General features: G+C 38.9%; 2 protein-coding genes and 1 long non-coding RNA gene across 6 annotated transcripts in view; 2 read left to right on the forward strand and 1 right to left on the reverse strand.

The window, feature by feature from the left end:
* Nucleotides 1-11: 11 nt before the first annotated feature.
* Nucleotides 12-12553, forward strand: usp34 (ubiquitin specific peptidase 34). Its single transcript, XM_056247200.1, has 13 exons — nucleotides 12-371; nucleotides 1156-1313; nucleotides 2351-2429; nucleotides 2518-2644; nucleotides 3042-3149; nucleotides 3242-3346; nucleotides 3749-3873; nucleotides 3955-4078; nucleotides 4183-4262; nucleotides 5163-5303; nucleotides 9510-9656; nucleotides 9734-9890; nucleotides 10948-12553. Exons 1-13 carry the CDS (start codon nucleotides 12-14, stop codon nucleotides 11589-11591), a joined length of 2355 nt encoding a protein of 784 aa, XP_056103175.1. The 3' UTR covers nucleotides 11592-12553.
* A 432-nt stretch (nucleotides 12554-12985) lies between these two features.
* On the forward strand, nucleotides 12986-13409 carry LOC130082355 (uncharacterized). The gene is made up of 2 exons (XR_008806761.1): nucleotides 12986-13222; nucleotides 13254-13409. It is a non-coding gene; the product is annotated as an uncharacterized LOC130082355 (long non-coding RNA).
* A 151-nt stretch (nucleotides 13410-13560) lies between these two features.
* Nucleotides 13561-24752, reverse strand: part of LOC130082356 (protein dachsous-like) — a 44659-nt gene continuing 33467 nt past the window's right edge. For 2 of the 4 annotated variants that reach the window (XM_056247202.1, XM_056247201.1), the window contains exons 7-30: nucleotides 24560-24667; nucleotides 24254-24367; nucleotides 24079-24172; nucleotides 23671-23783; nucleotides 23404-23577; nucleotides 23168-23296; nucleotides 22885-23040; nucleotides 22544-22724; nucleotides 22325-22455; nucleotides 20483-21433; nucleotides 20248-20373; nucleotides 19898-20149; nucleotides 19703-19801; nucleotides 18332-18504; nucleotides 18066-18214; nucleotides 17602-17909; nucleotides 17154-17264; nucleotides 16614-16805; nucleotides 16367-16461; nucleotides 15548-15712; nucleotides 15150-15350; nucleotides 13946-14017; nucleotides 13791-13812; nucleotides 13561-13670 (exon numbers count right to left, since the gene is read on the reverse strand). In XM_056247202.1, coding sequence (XP_056103177.1) covers nucleotides 13584-13670; nucleotides 13791-13812; nucleotides 13946-14017; nucleotides 15150-15350; nucleotides 15548-15712; nucleotides 16367-16461; nucleotides 16614-16805; nucleotides 17154-17264; nucleotides 17602-17909; nucleotides 18066-18214; nucleotides 18332-18504; nucleotides 19703-19801; nucleotides 19898-20149; nucleotides 20248-20373; nucleotides 20483-21433; nucleotides 22325-22455; nucleotides 22544-22724; nucleotides 22885-23040; nucleotides 23168-23296; nucleotides 23404-23577; nucleotides 23671-23783; nucleotides 24079-24172; nucleotides 24254-24367; nucleotides 24560-24667 — 4203 coding nt within the window. In that variant the 3' untranslated portion in view covers nucleotides 13561-13583. The remainder of the gene's footprint in view (nucleotides 13671-13790; nucleotides 13813-13945; nucleotides 14018-15149; nucleotides 15351-15547; nucleotides 15713-16366; nucleotides 16462-16613; nucleotides 16806-17153; nucleotides 17265-17601; nucleotides 17910-18065; nucleotides 18215-18331; nucleotides 18505-19702; nucleotides 19802-19897; nucleotides 20150-20247; nucleotides 20374-20482; nucleotides 21434-22324; nucleotides 22456-22543; nucleotides 22725-22884; nucleotides 23041-23167; nucleotides 23297-23403; nucleotides 23578-23670; nucleotides 23784-24078; nucleotides 24173-24253; nucleotides 24368-24559; nucleotides 24668-24752) is intronic. The other 2 variants (XM_056247204.1, XM_056247203.1) reach the window with 2 other exon arrangements.

A 24752-nucleotide genomic window follows, 5' to 3' on the forward strand; every position in this document is an offset into this window, starting at 1 on the left:
TTATAACATAAATGAAATCTCTCTCTCTCTCTCTCACACAGCCCAAGTTATCAGAGCCGGCCATCGCCACTAATCACAACAAGCAGGCTCTTCTGTCCTTCTGGTATAACGTCTGCGTGGACTGCAGTGAGAACGTGCGTCTCATCGTCCAAAACCCTGTGGTCACTAAAAACATCGCCTTTAACTACATCCTGGCGGATCACGACGATCAGGAGGTGGTGCTGTTCAACCGCGGGATGCTCCCGGCGTACTACGCCATCCTGCGCATGTGCTGTGAGCAGTCGCCCGCTTTCACCCGCCAGCTGGCGTCGCACCAGAACATACAGTGGGCCTTCAAAAACCTCACGCCGCACGCCAGCCAGTACCCGGGGGTGAGTGCTGACGTTACCAAGGAGAACAGAAGAAACGTGTATTTTACTTTAACTTATGGGGAAGTTTATCAGTAACTACACTAGTGTTGAAAAGTTTGGAGTTGGTCAAAATTTTTAATGTTTTGACGATGAAAGAGTCTCTTCTAGAGAACTGTTTTCTTTTTGAATATAGTGTAAAATGTAATTTATTCCTGTGATCAAAGCAGAATTTTCAGCATCATTACTCCAGTCACATGATCCTTCAGAAATCAGTATAATATGCTGATTTGTTGCTCAAGAAACATTTCTGATTATTATCCATGTTGAAAACATGTTGTGCTGCTCATAAAAATATTTGGATTAGGATTCTTTGAAAGCCTTTATGTGAAATAAAACTTTTATGACCACATTATAAATGGTCAATTTAATGCAGAATCATCATTTTGTTATGTATATTATATATATTTCTAATTAATGGTATTGCTAGAAAATAATGAAATCAAACAAATCAGTGTTTAAACTCTGTGTAGATGTCTCCCAAATTTTGATAACAGGGTGGCAAAGTAAAATGTAGAATAGAATAAAATAAGACTGTGTGTATAATAATGCTGCATTCAGTTTGACCTCCTGAAATGTACTAACAACATTTTCTGAAAGTTAAGAAAAATTCATTGACCTTTTTTTTTTTTTTAAGCCTATTTTAATGAAGAGTGTCTGAAGGAATATGATGTCTGAAGTTACGCTTCATCTATTACTGAGGTTAATTCAGTTCCGTCAGGTAACACTGTTTGTTGTTTCTCTGCAGGCGGTGGAGGAGTTGTTTAACCTGATGCAGTTGTTTGTAGCTCAGAGGCCTGATATGAGGGAGGAAGAGCTGGAGGACGTGAAGCAGTTCAAGAAGACCACCATCAGCTGTTACCTGCGCTGTCTGGACGGACGCTCCTGCTGGACCACGCTCATCAGGTACACACACACACACACACACACACACGCTCTTTAAAGACTCACAGAACGTTTTACACGCCATTTGCGTTCCTACTTAGGGGCTGTTTATGTAAAAACGTAAAACTTTTTATGCGTTTTGACCGTTTGTTTACACGACAACGGCGTTTTGGGGGCCTGAAAACGGAAAGTTTTGAAAACGATCTCCATGTAAACTACAAAAACGCAAATCTGTGAAGACCATAGACTGTAAAAAAAGATGGACGACGCCCCTTCGCTCTCTTCCATTGGTCAGAAGTCTGTGCAGAAGCGATCTCGGGACCAGACATGCGCAGTAGTGAGCAGGAAGTAAAGCCGTGAAATCAAGGCCCTGCCCTCACTCTCGCAGAATCAATCCCAAGCACACGCTCCTACACTTTTTTAAAATTAATTATAGAAATTTAGATATAAAATTTAAAGCTCCAATCTCCTCAGTCCTCCGAAGATCCCGAAAAAAAAGTCTGTTGGTGCTTCAGTGACTACTTCACTCAGAGAACCTGTCAATCACAGCTGTCAATCATGACGTCACGACCACCGCATCAAATAACGAACTAAAAACAAAATTATTTTAAAAACAAACTCTTGAAATTACATCAGCGTGATAAAAACTACCGTTAATGACAGAAACCATCTTTGGAAAAACGATATTTGAAGTGTAATGTAATTGTTTAGTTGGTCTCACGTGCCGTTGAATAACATGGGGAGGCGGGGCTTATGACCTATACTAGGACCGGCCACCGGGGGGCGATCGAGACGTTTTGGCTTCACTTTTCAGTGCTTGTGCGGCACGCTTGGTGAAGACGATGATGTCATGCACATGCGTTTTACATGTTCAGGCTATAGTGTTTCATCGCCATCTAATGGCCTGGCAGCAGAATGCAGTGTTTTTAGTCATTTTTGCAGATTCGATCGTTTTGACACTGGTGTCGTCTGTACGCGGAAAACTCAAAGGAAAAACGCCCCTGTTTTAACCATATCGTTGTCGTGTAAATGTACCCTAAGACTCTGTGTGCTCTCAGTGCCTTCCGTATCCTGCTGGAGAACGATGAGGACAGACTGCTGGTGGTGTTCAACAGAGGACTCATCCTCATGACTGAGGTATTCATGCTCTCTTCAGTCACTTTCTTCATTCATCTGCATATTTTAATGGACCGTCGTGTACAACTGAAAATTTCTGTGTCTGCAGTCCTTCAACACCCTGCACATGATGTACCATGAGGCCACCGCGTGTCATGTGACCGGTGATCTAGTGGAGCTGCTGTCCATATTCCTGTCTGTTTTAAAGGCAACGCGACCCTACTTACAACGTAAAGGTAGTACGTTACCCACAATACACCACTCACTTAAACTGGAGTTATAGGATTACCCATAATACACATTAACGTTCAGTACAAAAGTACTCATTACCCATAATACACATTAACGTTCAATACAAAAGTACTCATTACCCATAATACACCTTAACCTGCAGTACAAAAGTACTCATTACCCATAATACACATTAACGTTCAATACAAAAGTACTCATTACCCATAATACACCTTAACCTGCAGTACAAAAGTACTCATTACCTTTAACCCACCTGAAGCATCAATACTCAAGTAGCCCATTACCCATAATACATCTTGACATCCAATCCAAAGGTTTCAATTGCCCATAATGCACTTGTACATGTAATGTCAATAACTGATCGCTTGTGTCTGTGTGTAGATGTGAAGCAGGCTCTGATCCAGTGGCAGGAGAGGATTGATTTTGCCCATAAACTGCTGACGCTGCTGAACTCTTACAGCCCGCCAGAGCTGCGTAACGCCTGTCTGGGTGAGTCGCCACATCCACGAAACACAAGCACTGCTTTAGAAATAACCCCCGAGTGTGATGATCTGAACGTGTGTGTGTGTGTTGGTCCTCAGATGTGCTGAAGGAGCTGGTGCTCTTGAGCCCTCATGACTTCCTGCACACACTCGTGCCCTTCCTGCAGCACAACCACTGCACGTACCACCACAGCAACATCCCCAGTGAGTCCCTCCTGCAGCCGCCATAGACATACGTTACATGAATTAAATCCAAGTATAAGAAAAACCTTTTTAGTACTTTCAAATCTAGGTGTGATTAAGTTGTTTTACTAGGATCCATTTAGGAGATTCACACGAGTGGCTTCCCAATTTGCGTACTTACAACTTTTTATTCAGTGCGATGTTATTTTAGTATTATTGATATTTTTATTTTATTTCAAGCAGCATTTTTTCTTATGGGTTTAGTGTCTAACATTTGTCTTGATTTAACATTTTTTATATACCATAACTTTTTTGTTAATTGTATGACTTTAGCCTTCTTGTTGACATGGCGTTAAAAACAATTAATAAATGATAATGCTATGGTCACCACATGGTATAACAGTATTTGTGTGTGTTGTATAGTGTCGTTTGGGCCGTATCTGCCCTGTAGAGAGAACATCAAGCTGATGGGCGGGAAGAACAACATTCGTCCTCCCAGACCCGAGCTCAACATGTGCTTGTTGCCCTCAATGGTGGAGACCAGCAAGGTGTGTGTGAGACCAACCAGTGGACCGCTTTACAAGCTGAGCTTCAGTTGTTCATAGAGTGTGTTTGTGTGTTTCCTGTAGGGTAAAGATGAGGTGTATGACAGGATGTTGTTGGACTACTTCCTGTCGTATCATCAGTTCATTCACCTGCTCTGTCGAGTCGCCATCAACTGTGAGAAGTTCACAGAGACTCTGGTGAAACTGAGTAAGAACGCTTCTCTCTCTCTCCGCGCTCTTAAATCTCTCTTGAGTGTGTGTGTGTGTGTGTGTGTGTATTTGTGCTGATGGTGTTTGTTTACCTGTGTGCAGGTGTGTTGATCGCATATGAAGGACTTCCTCTACATCTGGCTCTCTTTCCCAAACTCTGGACAGAACTTGCTCAATCTCAGGTAAAACCTTCTCGGTCATCACACACACACACACACACACACACACGTACTAAAGCAATAAGACACTAGAGGTAAGAGGTGTTGTTGAGCATGATGGGATGTGGAGTGCCTGAGAATGTGCTAAAATCTGTCATTGCTTTGAATTTTTAAGTTACAAATTGTATATTTTATTATGATTATCTTATATTTTATTTAATATTTATAATAATATGAATAATTATTATGCATTTATTTATTTTTTTAGGGGTGAAAAAGGCAGTATGCATTTATTATACATCCTTTAAATTAATAATATAATGTATTTATTTATTTTATTGTTAATAGTGCAAAAGGGAGTATTACGCGTTAATATATTTGTTTTATTATTGTTAGGAGAGCAAACAGGAGTATGCATTTATTATACATCATACAAATTAAAAAATAAATTGTATTTATGTATTTATTTATTGTTAGGTGTGTGTTATTAGGGAGATTATGCATTTATTATACATCTTACAAATCACCAAAAGCACATTTTAAACAATTTTTAACAGAATACAATATTTGTATTATTAATAATAATGATAATATATATTTATATAATAGTATGCACATCATTATAATGCATTTTATTTATAGAGCTCTTTTTAAGGAACTCAAACACACTTTTATGAGACACAACATCAATCACACATCGAAAGCATTCCTAACAAGGTATACGTTTTAAATGTTAATAATAATCATTTTTATGCACATGCATCTCTACATCATCTCAGATTGATGATGCGTTATATGGGTTTTTCAAGCAGCAGATTCTTCAGACACATAACTATGAAAACACAGCAGCCTCATCCAGTCAGAAGTGTGTGTGTGTGTGTGTGTGTGTGTGTGTGTGTCATGACGTCTCTCTCTCTCTGTCAGTGTGCGATGGCTCAGTCGTGTGTGAAGCTGCTGTGTGAGGATCCAGCGTTTGGAGAATACATGAAATGCATCCTGATGGACGAGAGGAACTTCCTCAACAACAACATCGCCTACTCGTTCCTCACCTGCTTCTTACACAAGGTACACACAGACATATCTACTCTAGTCCTCACACAGTGTGAGTGTAATGGGTTGTTCAACACCTGGAGTCACGACACGACTCTCTCCAGCACTTGACTCTGATTGATCAGTTCTGTGCGTGAAAAATTCAACAGTCAATATAGGAATAACATTTTTCCTATTTATCTTTTCCTTTTTTTTTGCACTGGTCAATTTTGAGATTTTGGGATATTTGTCTTCAATAACATGTCGTCTTTCAGACTTGTGGTGAAAAAAAGTCAGAAATACACATTTACACATTTTACTACGCTTTGTCTGTTTGCGTCTGTAGATTTCTCATTAATTCCTCAAAAGTTGGCGATATAAATCATCCCGCTGCGCCGCGATCGCTGTCTGCACCCTGTCATTACACACACTGTTAGAAAGCTCTCTCTCGTACAATGCTGTCGGATCCAAATATGGTCATTTCCTTTTTATCAGCAACCAATCGTGAAAGTAAAAGGGCGCAAATGCGCAATCTCATTGGCTGATGCTAAATCTTTAAAGCCCGTTTTCTCAAAATGACTTTTCTCTCATTCTCCAAGTCCGAAATCTCCACTATCTATACACCAAACTTTCCAGTCTTGTACCTAGTTATATTATGAAGGCATTTACAGAGGGATTTGTAAATATATTATTCCTAGCCTGATTTATATAACATTTTATTCCAAAAAACATGGCAAAAATATATTTTTTAAGGCTATTGACAGTATATTCTGATTTACAGGATAACAAAAGTAGATATCCATAAATCCCTCTGTAATTTTTTCCCCATCTAATATGTGAACACAATGAAAAAATAATTTTGAACCTGGCTTTATCCAATACTCAGATTTCATTTTTTGAAATATATGCAAATTAGCGCATATTTAACCTGTTAATAACCAGCGCCCCCAGTACCGGACAGCAGTAATTTCTAAGCAACCACTGAAATGGAATAACACAAAATAGGTATCATTTTAAAGCATAGAATCTTTTTAATGCATCTAATCACTTTGATCAACTCCTAACGAGTGCTGAGTAATCCCTCTAAAACGGAGTGTACCGCCAGCTGGCTGCGATAAAAAATAATAATAATATTTTTCAAAAATATTACCTTGATCAACTTAAAATAGGTGTCATTTGAAAGCTTAGAGTCTGAAATTTACAATGAATGTAGCCAATTCGATAACTTCCTAAGTAGTGCTGAGTTATTTGCTGATAAATAGAAAAAAAATGTTTTCATAATTTATGAAGTACTTTTTTGTACTACATACTACAATATGTCAAATACATCATACAGCTCAGATAGTCATGTGCCATATGTCATTTGAAAGGTCTCAATGAGTAGAATACAACAAGCATAATTGTTTTGGGCTTTTTACTAAACTTGAGTGAGGTTTTGTACAAGAAGCCCCTCAAGAGACCCATATGTAAATCATATAAGGATGCATAATTTAAGAAACATTTCCACTTGTAACTTCATTAAACATACTCCCATTGTGGGAAATGACACATCATTATTTACAGCAGATTCTTACGATTAAAATGAGTCCAAACTTAACATAATCCATCACTCAGAACTAAAGATATTCCTCATGGATTTCTACCACAAAGAGAATCCACAGACGCACGTAGCCAAGCAAGGTAGCTTAGACTTGGCCTTTTCACTCGTATCTTCATGAAAGATACATCGATCATGAAAAATGACATATCGTTATTTACAGCAGGAGCTCACGATTTAAAAAGAGCCCAAAGTCAATATATTCCATAAATCAGATCTAAAGATATTCCTCATGGCGTTCCAACACAAAAAATACCACAGACGTACCTAGCCAAGTATATACTGGTGAAGCACTCGCGTTGGTTTTTCGCTTATAACTTCATGAAACATACACAGATCGTAGGATATTGCACATCATTATTTTCAGCAGACTCTCACGATTAAAAAGAGCCCAAACACAGCATAATCCATCACTCAGATCTTAAGATATTCCTAATGGAGTTGTGACACTCGAACCCCCACAGGCGCACATAGAGCCTTGTATATAGATGGAGCACTAATGCCGCGATTTCACTCATAACTCAATGAAGCATGCATAGATCGTGTAAAATGGCACATCATTATTTACAGCAGATTGTTAAGATTAAAAAGAGCCCAAACTCACCATAATCCATCACTCAGATCTAAAGATATTCCTTATGGACTTCTAACACATGACGTTGCACTATGCGCACCAATGAAGTAGCAGTAGCAGCGATGCTATGTTGTTTTGATGTGACGTTTCAGCTCATAACTCCATGAAACATGCATGGATTGTGAAAAATCGAACATCTTTATTGACAACAGATTCTCACGATTACAAAGAGGCCAAACACAACATAATCCATTGCGTTGATCGTGAGATATACCTCACGAAGTGATGCATGCTTGGCTAAAAAACATGTCTCTCATCTTTCCGGGATGCAATGTGTTTTCCAATGTTCCTGGAGCCATCCGTGCTTTTTTCAAACGTGGGATAACACAAAATATGTATCATCTTAAAGCTTAGAATCTCAGCTTTTTAAAGCATCTAACCACTTCGATCAACTCTGAACGACTGCTGAGTAGTCCCTCTAACTCTGACGGCACCGCCCGCGGGGGCCACCTGGCTGCGAAAATATTAATTATCATATTTTTCAAAAATATTGCCTTGATTAACACAAAATAGGTGTCATTTGAAAGCTTAGAGTCTGAACTTTACAGTGAATGTAGCCAATTTGAACATCTCCTAAGTATTGCTTAGTAATTTGCTGATAAATAGAATTTATTTTTTTCATAATCTATAAAATACTTTTCTGTACTATGTACTGCAATTGCCAAAAACATAATACAGCTCATGAAACATTCACAGATCGTTGAAAATGGCACATCATTTTTTACAGCATACTATTACAATTAAAATGAGCCCACAATGAACATAATCTATTGCGTTTATGACAAGATATTCTCCATGGAGGAACAATTTTAAAAATGCCCATTAGGGGGCGTCAATGACTGAACAAAAAGCCTGGCTTGGTTCCAAATGCTGTAACTTTTGATTCCTTTATCCAATCACCACAAACTTTTATCCAGATGCAGCTCACATGTAGAGGGACTTCACCAAAAAAGAATTTTCCACCTACCTTATTTACTTCCTGAGTTATTATATGTCAAATAAGAAAGATATGCAAAATCATAATAAAAATTATATTTATTTGTTGTCTTTTATCAGCAGTTTCTTGGCAGGAAAATGTCCAAATGTAATTTATATTTTCAAAAAAAATGAAAAGTGTTCTATCAAACGATACCTACCTTTTGACTCTCCTTGCTATAGTTTTGGAGTTATGAGTCTTTAGTTTTGTGTGTCACTCAGAAAACAACCATTTTTTATTGCCTTTCAAATGTGTGAGGACTAAACAAAAAGGCTACCTTTGTTCAGAATGCTGTAACTTCTGAATACTTTATGCAATCACCACAAAATTTGATCCAGATGCAGGTCACCTGTAGAGGGACTTTACCAAAAAAGAATTTTTGAGCTACCATATTTCCTTCCAGAGTTATTCCATGTCAAACAAGAAATATATGCAAAATCATAATAAAATTATATATATTTTTGTCTTTTATCAGCAGTTTCTCAGCAGGAGAATGTCCAAATGTAATGTAATTTATATTTTCAAAAAATTTGAAAAGTGTTCTATCAAACAATACCTCCCTTTTGACTCTCCTTGTTACAGTTTTGGAGTTATGAGTCTTCACTTTTATGTGTGTCTCTCAGACAAAACAACTCAAAAATGGCTTCAGTGCTTAACAGGTTAATTAGATAATGCCTAATTTGCATATTTAAACATTAAATTACAGAAAACTTGTAATACATTTTTTTCTCATCTTAATGCAGGTAATCAACTGGGAATGTTTCATGGTGATATCTGCTAGTTAAAAAAATTACCCTATTCACCTGTTGTGTCTCGCCTTAATATGTTGAATACATTTTTCTGAAATGATTAGACTTTTTTTTTTTAATTTATTCAATGCTGCAAAAACTCATTTTGCCATAATGCACAATTTATGTGCAACGTTATAATTTCAAAGGTGACATGTTTAACCCGGAGTTAAGCTTACTTTGTAAAAGTGGTTCCTTTGCTCTGTGACACTGACCCTGTCCTGCTGCGGTGTGTGTGTGTGTTTAGGTGCAGGTGCAGGTGTTATCAGGCCAGAGCTGCTCGAATCTCGTCAACGTGTTGGTGACCAACCTTCTGAACGAGTACCACAGCCTGCAGCCTGAGCTGACCAATCAGAGAGCAGAGATGAGCAAGACCAGCAGCCTCCTAAACGCGGTCAGTACAGCTCCCTCCTCGCGCCTGTGCCAGCGCTCTCTCGCTCTTCCCTCATGGTGTGTGTGTGTGTGTTGCAGGACCTGCGAGCGCTGCTGCTGGTGCTGTCCGTGTCCACCCCTCAGCATCTGGATCCGGCTCTGGGTCCCGCTCTACAGGAGCTGCTGTCCAAGTGCAGACTGTGTCTTCAGCACCGCGCAACACTAGAGCTGGAGGCCAAGGAGCGCAAAGCCAAAGGTCTCAACATACACAAACACACTTACATAATCTATTATTAATATTATTATATTCTAAATGAAATCATTCAAAAGCAACACATGATGGGGATTTTATTATTTTTTTATGGCACAAAAATGCATTTGACAAAATTGCATCGATAAGTATGCATTTCTTGTGCATCATGGCTTTGAATTATTTTATTTGAAATATCATAATCATAATAATGACAATAACAACAACAAGAAGAAGAATTGTTATTGTTAATAATTATTTAATAAATTGGTAGCAACATCTAGGGGCACAAAAAGGGATTTCTTGTTCATTGTGGCTTTGAATTTTTTTTTTATCTGAAATATAATAATCATAATAATAGTAATAACAACATCAAAATAATAATAATTATAATTAGTTATTTAATAAATTGGTAGCAACATCTAGGGGCACAAAAAGGGAGTATGCATTTCTTGTTCATGATGGCTTTGAATTATTTGATGTAAAATATAATAATTATTTATTTTGTTAAATTACCAAAAGCACATTTTAAACAATAATTTACACGAATAACAATAATTTAAAATGACAGAAAGCTGTATTTTTTGTTAATAATATTAATAATAATAGTATTTTGTTTAATATAATTTGTTTATGAATGTGTAAATGTTTGTTTATGAATGTGTGAATGTGTACACATGTATTGATCTACATTATTGACATTATGTATAGTTTTATTATTATATATTCTGTTTCTTCTATTTAAATAGCACCATTGAATGTTTTATTAGTATATATGCAATTAATACATTTATTTTCTTTCTACCTCTCCCTTTCATTTGGTTATTTATTTAATTTATCTCTCTCTTTCTCTCTCTCTGTCTCTCTCTCTTTCTCTCTCTCTGTGTCTCTCTCTCTCTTTCCCCCTTTCCTTTCTTTTTCTCTTTCCCCTATTCTATTTAGTTAATAATTTATATATGTATAAAGGGATTTGATTTTCAAGGTACTCAAAGACGCTTGAAATGAGACGTGGCATTAATCACACATTAAAAATGCCTCATTTTGTCTTTGCTGTCCTCCTCAGCGGAAGAGGAGGGTGTGACTCCAGTGAAGCGTCGGAGAGTGAGCAGCAGTGCTGACGATCGTGCAGGAGACGCTCCCTCCTCCTCATCCTCCTCCTCATTGGCTCCCTGCTCCGAGCAGAAGGCGGAGCCCGGGGAGGCGTTAACGCCCACCAGCACGTCGGACACTGAAACCCGAGACTCCTCCCTCATCGACCCGGGAACGGAAAACGACCCGCCCTCTCCCGACAGCGCGTCCCTCGAGGAGAAGAAAATGGACGCTTCGTCATCGTCATCATCTTCGTCTTCGTCGTCATCCTCCTCTCTTCCCGAAGCATTCGGCCGAGCGGACGAAGCTCCGCAGCAGATAGCGGGAAGAGAGGAGGAGGAAGAGGAAGATGGGAGGAAGGAACCGCAAGAGCAGGAGGCGGAGCCAGAAAGAGAGGAAGTTCCCTCCACTTCCGCCGACTCGGTGCTTTTACTGTCCAGTTTGCCGGAAGCCTCTGAGGGGCGGAGCTGCTCGCTCCAGGAGGCGGAGTCAGGCGGCTGTGGCCACGCCCACATGCAGGATTCCCTGGAGATGCTGTCACGCACAGTCGAGGCCACTATCGGGGTGGTTGCCAAACTTTCGAACGGAAAAGGAGGGACACGCCCCTCGGCATTGTGACGTTACTTTTCACATCCCTCCTTTTTCGCATTTCACCATTTCCGTTCGCCATGCTGTTCAGTTTTGTCTTTTTAAAGAGTAATTGAAGTCCGATTTGTCAACTTTTTTCTTTTTTTTTTTTTTCTCCACCCTTTGGCCTTGCTCTTCACCAACTGAGCTCCACATTAATTGAACAGAACGAAAAGCGAACGATATCAGCTGGAGCGTATTTTCGTCAAAGGGCGGTTGTTTTCTTTTTTAAGCCGTAATTGTGTTGGTTTATTTGTTTTGAAGTGGTTTGTTTTCGAGCCTGCAGTGAAACAGGGAAAAGGTTTACAACATTTTAGTCCCATCAGTGCATAATTTAATTTTGCGTTTTTATTCACGTGTATTATTATTAAAATTACGATTGTCTTCTGTGCCAGTTTTGTACTTACAGACGTGAGGCTGAAATGGCCTTGCTGTGGGTTTTTTTTCTCTGTGGTGGATATCAAAAACTATGTTTACTTTGTATATTGAAAAGAAAGAACGAACCACAAGAACCTTGATTCTGTAAAGAATCTTCTAGATGTTGCCTGGCTTTGTAAATGAGATGGTTAAAATATATATACATATATATATATATATATATGTATATGTATATATATGTATATATATATATGTTTCTGTAAGGTATATGTATACAGTATATATCCATTCAAGCGCAGTATACTGTATATATAAATCTGCTGTATATATATATACCTACGTTGTGTATATAGAAACTTACGGTGCTCTTTTCAGGCTCAGATCATTTGTGGCCGGAATATTGCACATTTGATGGAACAGTTGGAGCTCTATTTTATTTACCGAAATACATTCCATAATCTATTGGATGTCATTCTTGCGTTCTCTGTATTTGATTTCTCTCTCAGTCTTTCTGTTTTCATTTATTTTAATATAGGATATAACTTAATAAAATTTTAATATGATTTAATTATGAACCGAGTCCAAAAAGCAGGTTGTGGAATGTTTTTTTTTCTCTTTCTGTTGTGAGTGTAACTAAGATGGCTGCGTTCGGAATAGAATATTAGCTATATAGTGTACACTGCATACTTCCTATTATTATTTTTTTTTTTTTTTAAACAAAACGGTATGCTGTAAATGCAATGATAAACATTTCAAATAATAGTATGTTGCATTCAGACAGAAATGCTTGTTTGCCATTCAGATCAGATTAATGTAAAAAGTTTGTATACTACACATTTTGGCATTTATTATGCCGTACTAAATGATACTCTAGAAATAGTGTGCTATTCTGAACACAGCCCAAATCTTCAGGAGATCTGCACGTTTAAAGTGAGGGTTGTGGATTGGTCTGTGGTAATTACACACACACACACGGACGCACGCACAATTATTAAGAAACATTTTTAATGAGTTCTGATGGATATTTATGTCAAAGATGCAAATTTAAAAGCATTACACAATTTTGATACACAATCATAGCTTAGATGGTTAAAGTGCAAAAGCCTACTATTATTCGTAAACAAGTTTTAGGATGTCTCTTTGTGAAAGACCACGTTAAAAAAAATGAATTAGCAAAATTCAAGGCAGTTGAATGTACATATATCTATACAAAAGGAGATATTTGCTCTTCCAAAACCAGGTGAGTCAGTGTCCTTCTCTTACTGAAGTGGAAAGTTCTGCATAGACAGCGACACAAGAAGTGCATAGGAGACTCGACTAGTGTTAGCATGTTGCTAAGCTAATGTTAACAAAAATACATCGCAAAAATGTTGGCTATGGAACTTTTAATTGTTAATTTTCATTCACTGAAATAAATATATTTATATTCAACATTTCTCTCCATCTTGTCACAATGCGTCATGGGATTAGTTTGAATCTTTTTTTGGAATAGCCTTTAATAGCGCGGTTGATAAAAGTTTTACAACAGTGTGTCAGAATTAATTGTGAACCTCGTGAAGTGTTGTGCTGAGCGGGATGGAGGAGTTTTGATCCATCGAGGTGTTTTCAGAGGGAAGAGATGCTGGGTCCGGCTTTCAAATTTATGTCATTTTCAGAATCTCTTTCAGAATCGGGCCTGTTATTAAACTTAACCTGAAAAACAGAACATTTTTAACGTGAAGCTTTTCAATTCCACAACCTGAATATTGTCAGAATTCGACTTCATTGATTTGTCATTAGCAAGGTCATCTAAATCGAGTGCTTTAACGTTACCTCTTTGACTTCTTGTTTTCTGCTGTTAACAGAAGAAACATGTTTAGTCAAACATCTCGGAACAAAACTCAAGCACATTTTGTATTTCAAATCAAAATTTTAACAAGTATGAGAGTAACTGTTTGCATCTGCTCTTTAACAATAGTGGCACTTACCTGTGAAAGTGAAAACTTCCGCCAATATTGAAGCGCTCTCTGTCAGAATCTGTGTTCTTCATTTTCTTCATCCTGAGGCAGCAAAAAAAAAAAAAAGGATCCACTTAAAAAAAAAGTTTACCACTAAAAGAATGAGTATTTGTAAAATGTTCAAAGTCAACAAGAAAGTCACTTCTGTAACATGACATTTCTGAATGTTACAGGATCTTCAACAAGACAACATATATGTAAGACGGGACTTGGGTCTATCCATCAGAAATGGCAAGTTATCACATTTTGATTAAAGAATGCAAACCTCTAGGATGACGTGCATGTTTTAACTCCTCCCCCCCAGCATTTACTAAAAGAGTTGCTAGTCAGCGCCAGCATTTTTTAAAAATTCACAAATATTTTATTTTGTTGTAGGTATACTGTATATCAAAAGAAAAAAAACTGAGAAAGATCCATTTTTCTCAAAGACTTTGTCCAGATCGAATTCAGATTTACGATCAAAACATAGATGGAGTCCTTCAACACCCCAAAGCTTCACAGTCGTATTCCTCTTTGTGATTTCGACATTTTTCTCTGCAACTTTCGGCTGATTTATATGCTGTTGAATGTTTGATGATGACGTTAGCTAACTTGTGCCCCAGATAGCACAAGCCTAGTTGATGTGATGTTTACATCTGGAAGACGTATTTTTAAGAGTGTTTGCTCATCTGCAATACGTCTATAGGACGTTTCCTGTCAGATGTCAAATAGACGTTTAGAAGATGTCTTTAAGATGTAATGATTTAGAATGCATGTTAAACTGACATCTTCTAAACGTCTATTTGATATCTGACAGGAAACGTCCTATAGACGTATTGCAGATGAGCAAACACTCTTAAAAATACGTCTTCCAGATGTAAACATCACATCAAATAGGCTTGTACTATCTGGGGCGTGAGCAACTTTTATTCGCTCCTCCTGTTTTATGCAGATCATCTTAGCTTGTTTTTAGATCCAAGTTGCTTGTACTATTTCAGTATAGCATCTTGGCAGCGGAATCTTGCCAACGGTGGGGAAAGAGTTAAAGTAAATGGGTCAGTTGTTTAGTTTTTGACTTTGTTTGTTATTTCTCCTTAAGAAAAGATTTCCAGGTCACCAGGACTATGGTTATTCAGTGTAAACCAGACAGCATGTTTGAAATCCAAAGAAAAAAAAACACCTTCTAATAACTTACCTAACGAGATAGACAGTCAACAGAGCGATAAGTCCCACAATGCTTATGGCCAGCAGAACACTGAGAGCGATGACGGCTGCATCACTGGAACCTTCGGAATCTTCAGAGATTCCAGAACTTTCCTCCACTTTGATTTCCAAATCGGAACCAAACACCTTCTCCAGCTCCACTTTTACATCGTTGTGATTACTCTGCAGCTTCCTGTGGGAGTCGACATAATTCAGATCCCTCAAAATAACGTCTTGTACATTATCTACAATGGAAACCTAGTAGACATGCAGGCCAGAGGGTTTAAAAGCAGAAGTGTGAAGCTCGTGTTTTTGTTAAAAAACATGAGTTCTTTATGAATATATTGCAGATTGCACATTTCCTTGTAAACTGATATTAGTTCAACTTACTCTTTGACCACCGTGGCTTGGATGACCACACCACTGGAGTCCATGGCGATGAAACTGACGTAAGTCTTGGCTGTAGATTCTCTAAGAATGGTGCGCTTCTCATTCCCATCCTCAGCTCTCACACTGAGGATTTTCACAGTCCAGCCTAAAACTTTCTTCATGGAACTGAAGAAAAACACACCAAATGAATCATTCAGTCTTATTTGGGAACTGGGACAAGAAGCTGTAAAGAACTCGCTCAAAAGAACGATTAATTCAAATATGATTGGTTCTCCAAAAAAGACGCATGCACACCATTCCAAGTCTTCTAGGCCTGGTTTCACAGACAGGGCTTAGATTAAACCAGGATTTGGCCTTAGTTCAATTAGTACATTTAAGTAGCTTTTATAAACGTGCCTTTGGAAAACAATATTTCTGGTGTGCATCTTGAGACAAAACAATAGAACTAACATATTTTAAGAAACATCAGTGCAAGTTGCTTTCAGCTAACAGCTCAAACATGCATTTTAGTCTGGGACTTTAGGCTTAAGCCTTTTCTGTGAAACCGGGGGCTAAACTCTAATATATAATTTTCCATTTGATAAGTTTGATGGCTAACAGCTTACATGCTAATAGCTGCTATTTCTGAGACCAAACTGTTTATATTCTTTGAAGAAACTGATGGTAGGTTGTTGCTTTGCAATTGCTAATATGTTTTGAGTGGTTTGTAGCACATATGTGGTGTTCTAGGTGGTATTGTTTTGTGGTTGCTAGTTTGTTGTCTGCATTTGCCGATGAAAAGTCGGCATTGCCATTGGAAATGGCAATTCTCCTACTCACTCTTCAATCTCTGGTGTCTTCTTCTCAACTGTGAACACGGGCTGGTTTAGGGAGATGACCACGGTATTGTCACTTGCAATTTCTTTCACGGTGATCTGTAGGTGGCACACACAAGAGCTTTGTGTTTTGATCTTTGATCTTTTAATTTTATTCCTTGCATTGACTGCTCTGTTCTACTGCACCATTCTCAATCAAAATGCCATTGGTCTTACAAAAGCATTCTTTTATTTTCTCTGTTTCTGCTCACCTGTACTTTTGTAGTCGTGAACAGCCCATGTTTGTCAGTGGCTTTAACCTGAAAGGTGGACGGATTGCCTCCAAATCTGGATGCATCCAGTACGTAGACCTGACCAGTGCTTGCCTCCACATCCAGCAGAGTTGTGGACTCCAGCAGGGAATACTGCAGTTCTGAGCTCTCGCCCACATCAGGGTCCGATGCCTGAGGGAAACACCACCACATTTCAGCCAGTTACGTAAATACAAAAAAATACATTGTATTAATTGCAATTAACAATTTGTCCAGTCTGTTCCTTTGAATATATACAATTCTGTGCTTTGTTGTGTATTTCCATTTGGAAAATTAGATGGATAGTAGCTTAGATGCCAATAGCTACTATTTCAGACACCAAAAAACCTGAAGAAACTGCCATGATGCTAGGGTGTTAACTCTACTTGTAAGCAATAAAAATGGTAATGCTTACCTTAGTTTAAAAAAACACTATATTTAAAAAATATCTGACTACATCCATTGCATTTATATCAGATGTCTATGCCAAGCCACACTCACCTGGACCTTCACTATAGGGAATTTGTATGGAGAGATACTGAAAATCTCTGCTTCATATATTTCAGTGTCAAACACAGGAGCCTCATTCACGTTCTCAACCTGAACGTTGACCTGAAGATTGTGAGAGAAAGTCAAATGCAAATATAAATGACCCCTGTGGCAGCTTTCTTTTAAGAAGAGAAACTTTGACTTTAAGTGTTGGAACAGCAAGACTTAGGCCAGAAACGCATTCTATGCAAATATGTGAATGCAAACACTTTTAGTTTCACAAACTTGAGTCATTGCATTCTAAAATGTGTCAGAACACAATTCATAATACAACAAAAGTACAACAATTCTCGGTTACATCCAGAAGTGCTATGGTGGCAATTGTGTTGTGTTGTTTTCTAAAGGTCAACTACTCAACATGTATTTTAGCTAGCTTCCCATGTCATAACAAGAATAGTACCGTTGTCTCTGCAGTGTTTGGAGGAGTTCTGGAGTCTATGGCTTCTACTGTGAGGATGTACCACTCCTCTTCCTCCTTGTCCAGCGGTCTCAGAGCTTTTATGGTTCCCTCACCATCCACAGAGAAGACATCCTCATGTGACTTCATGTTATAGCTGACCGTAGCCAGTGGACTTCCTGTTAATGCCTTGACCTTGCCCACTATTGAGGCCTCAGGTTCATTCTCCTTTATTGTGAACTTGTAGGAGGAGCTTTCAAAACTCACACTCTCAGTGAGAGAGGCAATTTTAAAGTAGATCAAGACTTCGGCTACAGAAAGAAGAAAGATGTTAATCTTGACTTGTTTATCAGATAAGATTTGAATATTGAAGGGGGAATTAACGGCTCCCAATAAGTATTGCTCACATTATCTGCATTGTTTTAACACCAGATTCACTAAAGGAATTACGCAAACTAAGCCCAAACCTTCATCAGATTCTGGTGGTGTTCCATGATCTGTCGCTATAGCAGTGAGGGTTAGCAGCGTGTCTTCTGTGACCTCGCTAAGGTCAGAGGTCAAAGTGATGTCTCCTGTGTCAGCATCCAATGCGACCATTGAGGAGCCTTCAGAGAAACTACAGAAACACAACATTCATGGATCTGTCTTAAAGGAGGGATGTAGGTAAGTGTGTTCATGGTTTATCCTTCATATTATTGATCCTAAAGAAATGGGAGTTTAGTCTTAAGCTTACCTGTAACTAATTAGCGCGTTGTTTCCAGCATCTTTATCTGTGGCCGAGAGCGTCAGCAGCACCTCTCCAACCTTGGCATCTTTAACCAGAATGCTTTTGCTGTAGGTGTCAGAGCTGAAAACTGGAGCGTTGTCATTGACGTCTGTGATACTGACCCTCACTATGGTGATGTTCTGCAGAAATTGAACCCAAGCAACCATTTTTTAGTGCAGACCAAAAGTTCATATTTGCAATGTGTAGTATCTAACTTAAGGATTGTAGTATCGTGTATCTATAGTTTTAAATTTTGACCGTTGGATCCTCAGTGCAACATCTTTGTTAGCCTACTTAGTAGTAGATCATCTGTGTGACATTAAAAATAACTACCTGGGGTTTGCTATATGTGTCATTTAGGGATAAATCTAAATATACATCCAGAATCTAGAATAAATAAAACCTTTAAAGCAACTCTGCTCCTGCTGGGCTACCATCCTGCAGAGTTTAGCCCCTCCAAACCTGCTCCAACACACCTGCCTGTAGTTTTTAAGTAATCCTGAAGGCCCTGGACTGCTGGTTCAGGCGAGTTTGTTTAGGGTTGGGTTTGTGGAAATTAGCTCTTCAGGAGCAGGGTTGGCTTACCCTGCTTTAGAGCAAACTCAAATGTTTGTCTAATCCAAGGGCTAACATCATGACGAGTTTGGCTCCAACCCTAATCAATCACACCTATAATCCTGAATACCTGATCAAGGTATTCAGGATTATTAGAAACATCAAATCAAGTGTTTTGGGGCAGGTTGAAGCTAAACATTGCAGAACATCAGCTCTCCATTAGCAGTTTTAGACACCCCTGCTTTAGAGAAAGGGTAGGCAACTCTGATCCTGGTAAGCAACCTTTCAGCAGAGTTCAGTTCCAACTCTGCTCCAACACACCTGCCTTTAGTTTTTAAATAATCCTAAACACACTGGATAGCTGGTCCAGGAGAGTTTGTTTAGGGTGAGCTCAACTCTTGTGGGAGGCAGCTCTTCAGGAGCAGGGTTGGCTACCCCTGCTTTAGAGCAAACTCGAATGTTTGTCTAATCCAAGGGCTACCATCATGCAGAGTTTAACTCTAACAATAATCAAACACACCTGGACCAGCTTATTGAGATGTTCATGATAACTTAAAAAAAAACAGCCAAGTGTTTTGGAGCAGGGTTGGAACAAGAGTCTGTAGGAAGGTAGACCTCGAGGAATAGGGTTGGCTACCCCTGTTCTATGTTCTCTAGAATGCTAGCTATATTGCTAGATGTATACCTGCACTTTGGGAACTATGGCAATGTAATCAGTACAATCACAAAATTGTATTAAAGTACACATTCACATCACAAATCATACAAAGAAAAGGAAATTACATTTCCCTGTGGCATCCCATGATCCATAGCAACAATGACCAGATCATACACATCCTGTGTCTCTCGATCCAGCTCCTCAATAGCTAGTAGAGTCCCATCCTGAAGGAATGAAATAAAGGAATAGATTTTTAGAAAATGAATGAAGATCTGAACATCTGACAATACATTGTCATGTCAATAGGTTTATGTCCTCACCTCTCTGAAGCTGAAGAATTTGATGTAAGAGGAAGTAGTGATGATGACACGACCGTTGTCTCCAATGTCAGCGTCTGTGGCTGAGATTTTGCACACCTCTCCAGGTGATGAGGGTGTGTACGCACCTTCCTGAATCTCAATGATCTCTGGGAGAGGAAGGAATTGTGGGTTGTTGTCGTTGACGTCCAGAACAGTGATGATGACCTGAGCTGTGGAGCTTAAACCATCGACAGGCTGGTCTACAGCTACAACCTGAGAAAGACAATGCAAGCATCCCATTCAGAGTGAATAGTCATCCTGAACATTTTGTAAATAGCTGGATTTAAGAAATTAATGTGATAGCTTTGTACCTGTATGATGTAATTGTCTTCAGTTTCTCTATCCAAGGTAGCGTCACTCTGGAGTGATATTACTCCTTGACTGTTGATAACGAAGGTATCGCTAACCATGATAAAGTGGCCTTTAGAGAACCCACCCTGATCGGAGAGAAAACTAGAAAAGGTAAGTACATAAAAACAGATTTGGAACGTAGGCTTGTTAATTTGAAGGTTATTTAGGTCTTGTGTCGTCTGCTTTTCTTCTCACCTCATCCTCATCTGTAACCTCCAAAGATTCCAGAGCAGTTCCACCTGCAAGGTTTTCATAGACGGACACGTTGTACTGGTCCTTACTGAACACAGGAGCTTTATCGTTAACGTCCTCAACCTGCACTGTTACAGTAGCACTGCCAGTGAGAACAGGGATTCCTCCATCTTGTCCCTCCACCTCTAGAGTGTAGCTCTTAGCTTTGCCATAATCCAGCTTTTCAGCAAGGATTATGCTACCAGACTCTGCTTCAATGGTAAAGACGGGTGGTGTTGAAGAAGGCTCCTGTTTGACAATGTGATAGGTCACGACAGCATTTGGACCATCGTCTTTGTCTGTTGCCATGACATCTACCACAGTTGTTCCTACTTCAGCATGCTCAGACACTGTGGTCTTATACAGTTGATTGGAAAATATGGGAGCATTGTCATTAATGTCAGTCACGGAGATATCCAGATTGGTGGTGGTGGAACGTGACGGGCGACCCTGATCTTGGGCAGTGATCACTAAGTGGTATGTATCTTGGGTCTCCCTGTCAAGGGGATCAGCTAGTGATATCACTCCTGTTTCTTGGTCAACATTAAACCTCCCAGTACCTCCCAGGAGAGTGTACCGCACTTCTCCATTAAACCCTGCATCCGCATCTGTGGCTGTTACCGATGTTACATTATCTCCCACCTTGAGATCCTCTGGTACTGAGACAGTAGCAGGGGGATTTTCGAACACTGGACTGTTGTCATTGATGTCCAGCACCTCAACCAGGACTGATGCCTCGTCTCGGTGTGTTCCATCCGTTATCGACAACTGCACAGTGTAGCTGCTCTCGTCCTCAAAGTCTAGTTTGACTTTGGTCGAGAGAACACCTGTAGCCTGGTTTATGGAGAACTTGTCGGCATTAGTATCAACTGTTAAGGTGACAGGAACAATAGGATCAATGGACAGGAAGTCCACCTGTGAATGGAAGAGTACACATTGGTTCATGATTAGACTGTTTACCAGATTTCCACTGTCTTTGTTACTTGTATGTGAGAACTCAAAAATGGTAAACATTGAAAGAGAAAGATTACTTGCTAAATTACATGATAATTATTTTAGTCTGTTACACAAAGCTGTCAGATAACTTCAGAAGACTTGGAATATAATGCACAAGTCGTTTGAACTACTTTGATTGTCCTTTTATGGAGTTTTTTATGTTCTTTTTGGAGATTGATATTGGAAAACAAAAAAAAGCACTTTCCTCATTTTGCATTCCACAGAAAACGAACATGGGTTTGAAACAGCATAAAGGTGAGTAATAATGACAGAATTTTTAATTTTTAGATATGGGACTGTCCTCATAGACTAGTGTTCTTCAAATCTTGCCCTGGAGGGCCAATGCCCTGCAGAGTTTAGCTCCAACCCTGATCAAACCCACCTGAGCAAGCTAATCAGTATCACTAGAAAATCACAGGTAGGTGAGTTTGATCAGGGTTTGAGCCAAACTCTACAGGGCATTGGCCCTCCAGGACCAAATTTGACGAACCCCAGCATAGACCCTTGTGAGAGCTTTGACAAAAAACTTTGCAAAATTTAAAATAGATCGAACATTGTTCCAAAGTGTTCCATGTTTTTTCCTGTTATAGCGCCGCCAAGTGGCCAGGGTTTTCCATTTTTGCATGTGTCCTCAGACTGAGCAGATACATAAAATATCTCTATCTGTTTGTAATTCTTTAAATAAAGATTCGTCAGTTCGCTGGTTGTCATTTAGACCATTTTGTTGTCATCAAATGTTTGTATATCAGTTACAGGGCCAGTCCCTCTGAATAGAGGATCTTATAAGGAAACTCTTTGTGCTGTTAGGACCTTGACAATGTCTGCCTCTGACTGATCCTCCTCTACTTTCCCCTGGTAGATCTTCTGAAGGAACTGAGGATGAGAATCTCCAGGTGCCTTGACATCCACCATTGCAGAAGTCGATCTGCTTATAGCGCCCCCTAAATGTATGAAAAGGCAGTGCAGTGGATTTTAAGCCAACAGGAAAGTATCCACAGCCAGGTATACCTCCATAAAATGATAACTTACCATCTTTTGCAGTCACATAGAGTGAAAACTGAAGGATTCTGTTGTCCACGAGTGGGATTATTTTAACTAGCGTAATCGCCCCATCATTCTCATTAATGCCGAAAAAACCATCCTCATTTCCAAACTCAACGGAGTAGCTGATTTCACCATTTGGACCTTCATCCAGGTCTGTTGCTTCGACCTGTATGTACAGTATGCTCAATTAATAACTTTATTCCAATGTTTATGGTCTAGTAGTCATCTTATAATGACATAATGGTTCCATAATTTCCAGAAATGTACTCAAATATTGATTGGGCTGGAAAACGATTAAATGACTCAACAAAACATTGATTTATCACCTTGACAACCTGCATTCCAGTAGTCTGATTGCCGAAAACTTTGCCCTGATACTTAGAAGTTGTAAACTGTGGACTATTATCATTCTCATCCAGCAGGACGATGGTCACATCTGCTGTTGCTTTGTTGGTGGAAGGAGGGTTTTCTTGTGCTTCAACCTTTAGTTTTTGGAGAGAAAATTGCCATATTGCTTATTACGCAGTTGTGTAACACAGTGTGATTGCATTATAATTCTTAATTTCTGAAGAATCATAGTGATAATGATAAAATGAGTCTCATTGTTACCTGAAAACTGAAGCTGGGTGTGGTTTCTCTGTCTAGGTCCGCAGAACTTTTCACCAGAATTGTTCCATCAGGCCTAATGGAAAAAGGTACGGATTCTGGAATAATCCGGAATGTTCCTACAAATCCTCCCTAGAGAAGAAGTCACTTAGTAAGTTCTTTTCTCATGCATTTTTGGGGCTGAATCTCACAATAATTATTACTTTACAAACAGACAGTGATGTTTTCAGGAACTGTACCTGGTCTAGATCAGTGACTTTAGTCTGAAGCACAAACTGATCCTGTGGTGAATTTTCCAGAATAGATACGGTGTACTCATCCTGGTCAAATTGCGGAGGGTTGTCATTCACATCCTCAATGGTGACGGACACCACAGCGTTAGCCGTCTTACTGGCATCATCCTGCTGAGTTGCCTATTTATAAGGAAATCATGAATAGAAAATATAAACAAACACAATACTGAAACCCTCTTCAGATTCATGAATGTCTTCAGAAACGTCTGATACCTGTATGTGAACAGTTATCTGGTCGATTTCCTCTCTGTCTAGTGCCGTCGTCACAGAGATGACTCCACTGTTTTGATCGATGTCAAAGTTGCTCTGATATACATTTGGAAGGACTGGAACAGAAATGTGGATATTTGCTGTGTTATTATCAGAAACTTAATTTAGAATATGACTATATTTCTTTATTCAAACAGAAGTGTGTTATTAGCAGTGTAAAGTACTTGTTTTATCACAATTACTGTGCTTGACTATAGTATGGCATTTTCTGTATTATCAGAATTAAAATCAGTGTTTCACTCTAGCTCTCACACATCTACAGAGAAACTTTATTTGGAAACCGGTGGAGGAGGTTTTTTATATTAGGACTCGTGTCATGTAAGTGTGTTGTAAATCTTCTGTTAATAGCACCTGCTGTTATGCTGTAAAGTACAGGCTCGTTGATGCCCGTGTCGCCATCTTGAGCTTTTATGGCCTCAGGAGTGACGTTTGAAAACTGTCCTACCTGTGCATGGACAGAAAAGACATGGAGGTTTCATTTGTTTGGTCAGACATGCGTTTAAATATTGATCATGACGTCATTTACCTGATTTTCCTCAATGGATGCCTTGTAGAGACTGTGATCAAAATAAGGGTTTAGATTGTCAAAATCTTCAACTGTTATTGTAACTGTTGTGGTGTCACTGAGATCTCCTATATCCTGCAAATAAACATAAGGTTTTTATTACTATCTACCTTTAAATTATAGTTCATCCAAAAATGAAAATTTTGTAATTTGTTCCTGGTCCCCATCCACTTTCATTGTATGGAACCCCCCCCCCCCCAGAAAGTTTGAAGTTTAGTGATCAAAGTAATCTGGAGGTTAGTCGGATGTCAGAGAGTTTGTCTTTACTGTAGCTTGCACGCTGAAGATGTACTGTTGAGCATTGTTGTAGTTCAGACGTTGTTTCAGCCTGATGTTTCCGTCACTTCTCACTTCAAAATCATCTGGTGCTGGAGGCTGTTAATGAAGATGAAATGATAAATTAAGATGAAACACTTACTGATTAATTATATATTATTTAGTTTCCTTTCGTTTAAAATAA

Source organism: Rhinichthys klamathensis, unplaced genomic scaffold (assembly GCF_029890125.1).
Source record: "Rhinichthys klamathensis goyatoka isolate OS25496 unplaced genomic scaffold, OSU_Roscu_1.1 h1tg000044l_1, whole genome shotgun sequence".
Classification (NCBI taxonomy): Eukaryota; Metazoa; Chordata; class Actinopteri; order Cypriniformes; family Leuciscidae; genus Rhinichthys; species Rhinichthys klamathensis.

Coding starts and splice junctions, on each gene's coding strand:
- usp34 (XM_056247200.1), top strand. CDS start 12: ATGAAATCTCTCTCTCTCTCTCTCACACAGCCCAAGTTATCAGAGCCG. Junction 4,079..4,182: donor AGAGACTCTGGTGAAACTGA/GTAAGAACGCTT, acceptor ACCTGTGTGCAG/GTGTGTTGATCGCATATGAA. Junction 9,657..9,733: donor CCAGCAGCCTCCTAAACGCG/GTCAGTACAGCT, acceptor TGTGTGTTGCAG/GACCTGCGAGCGCTGCTGCT.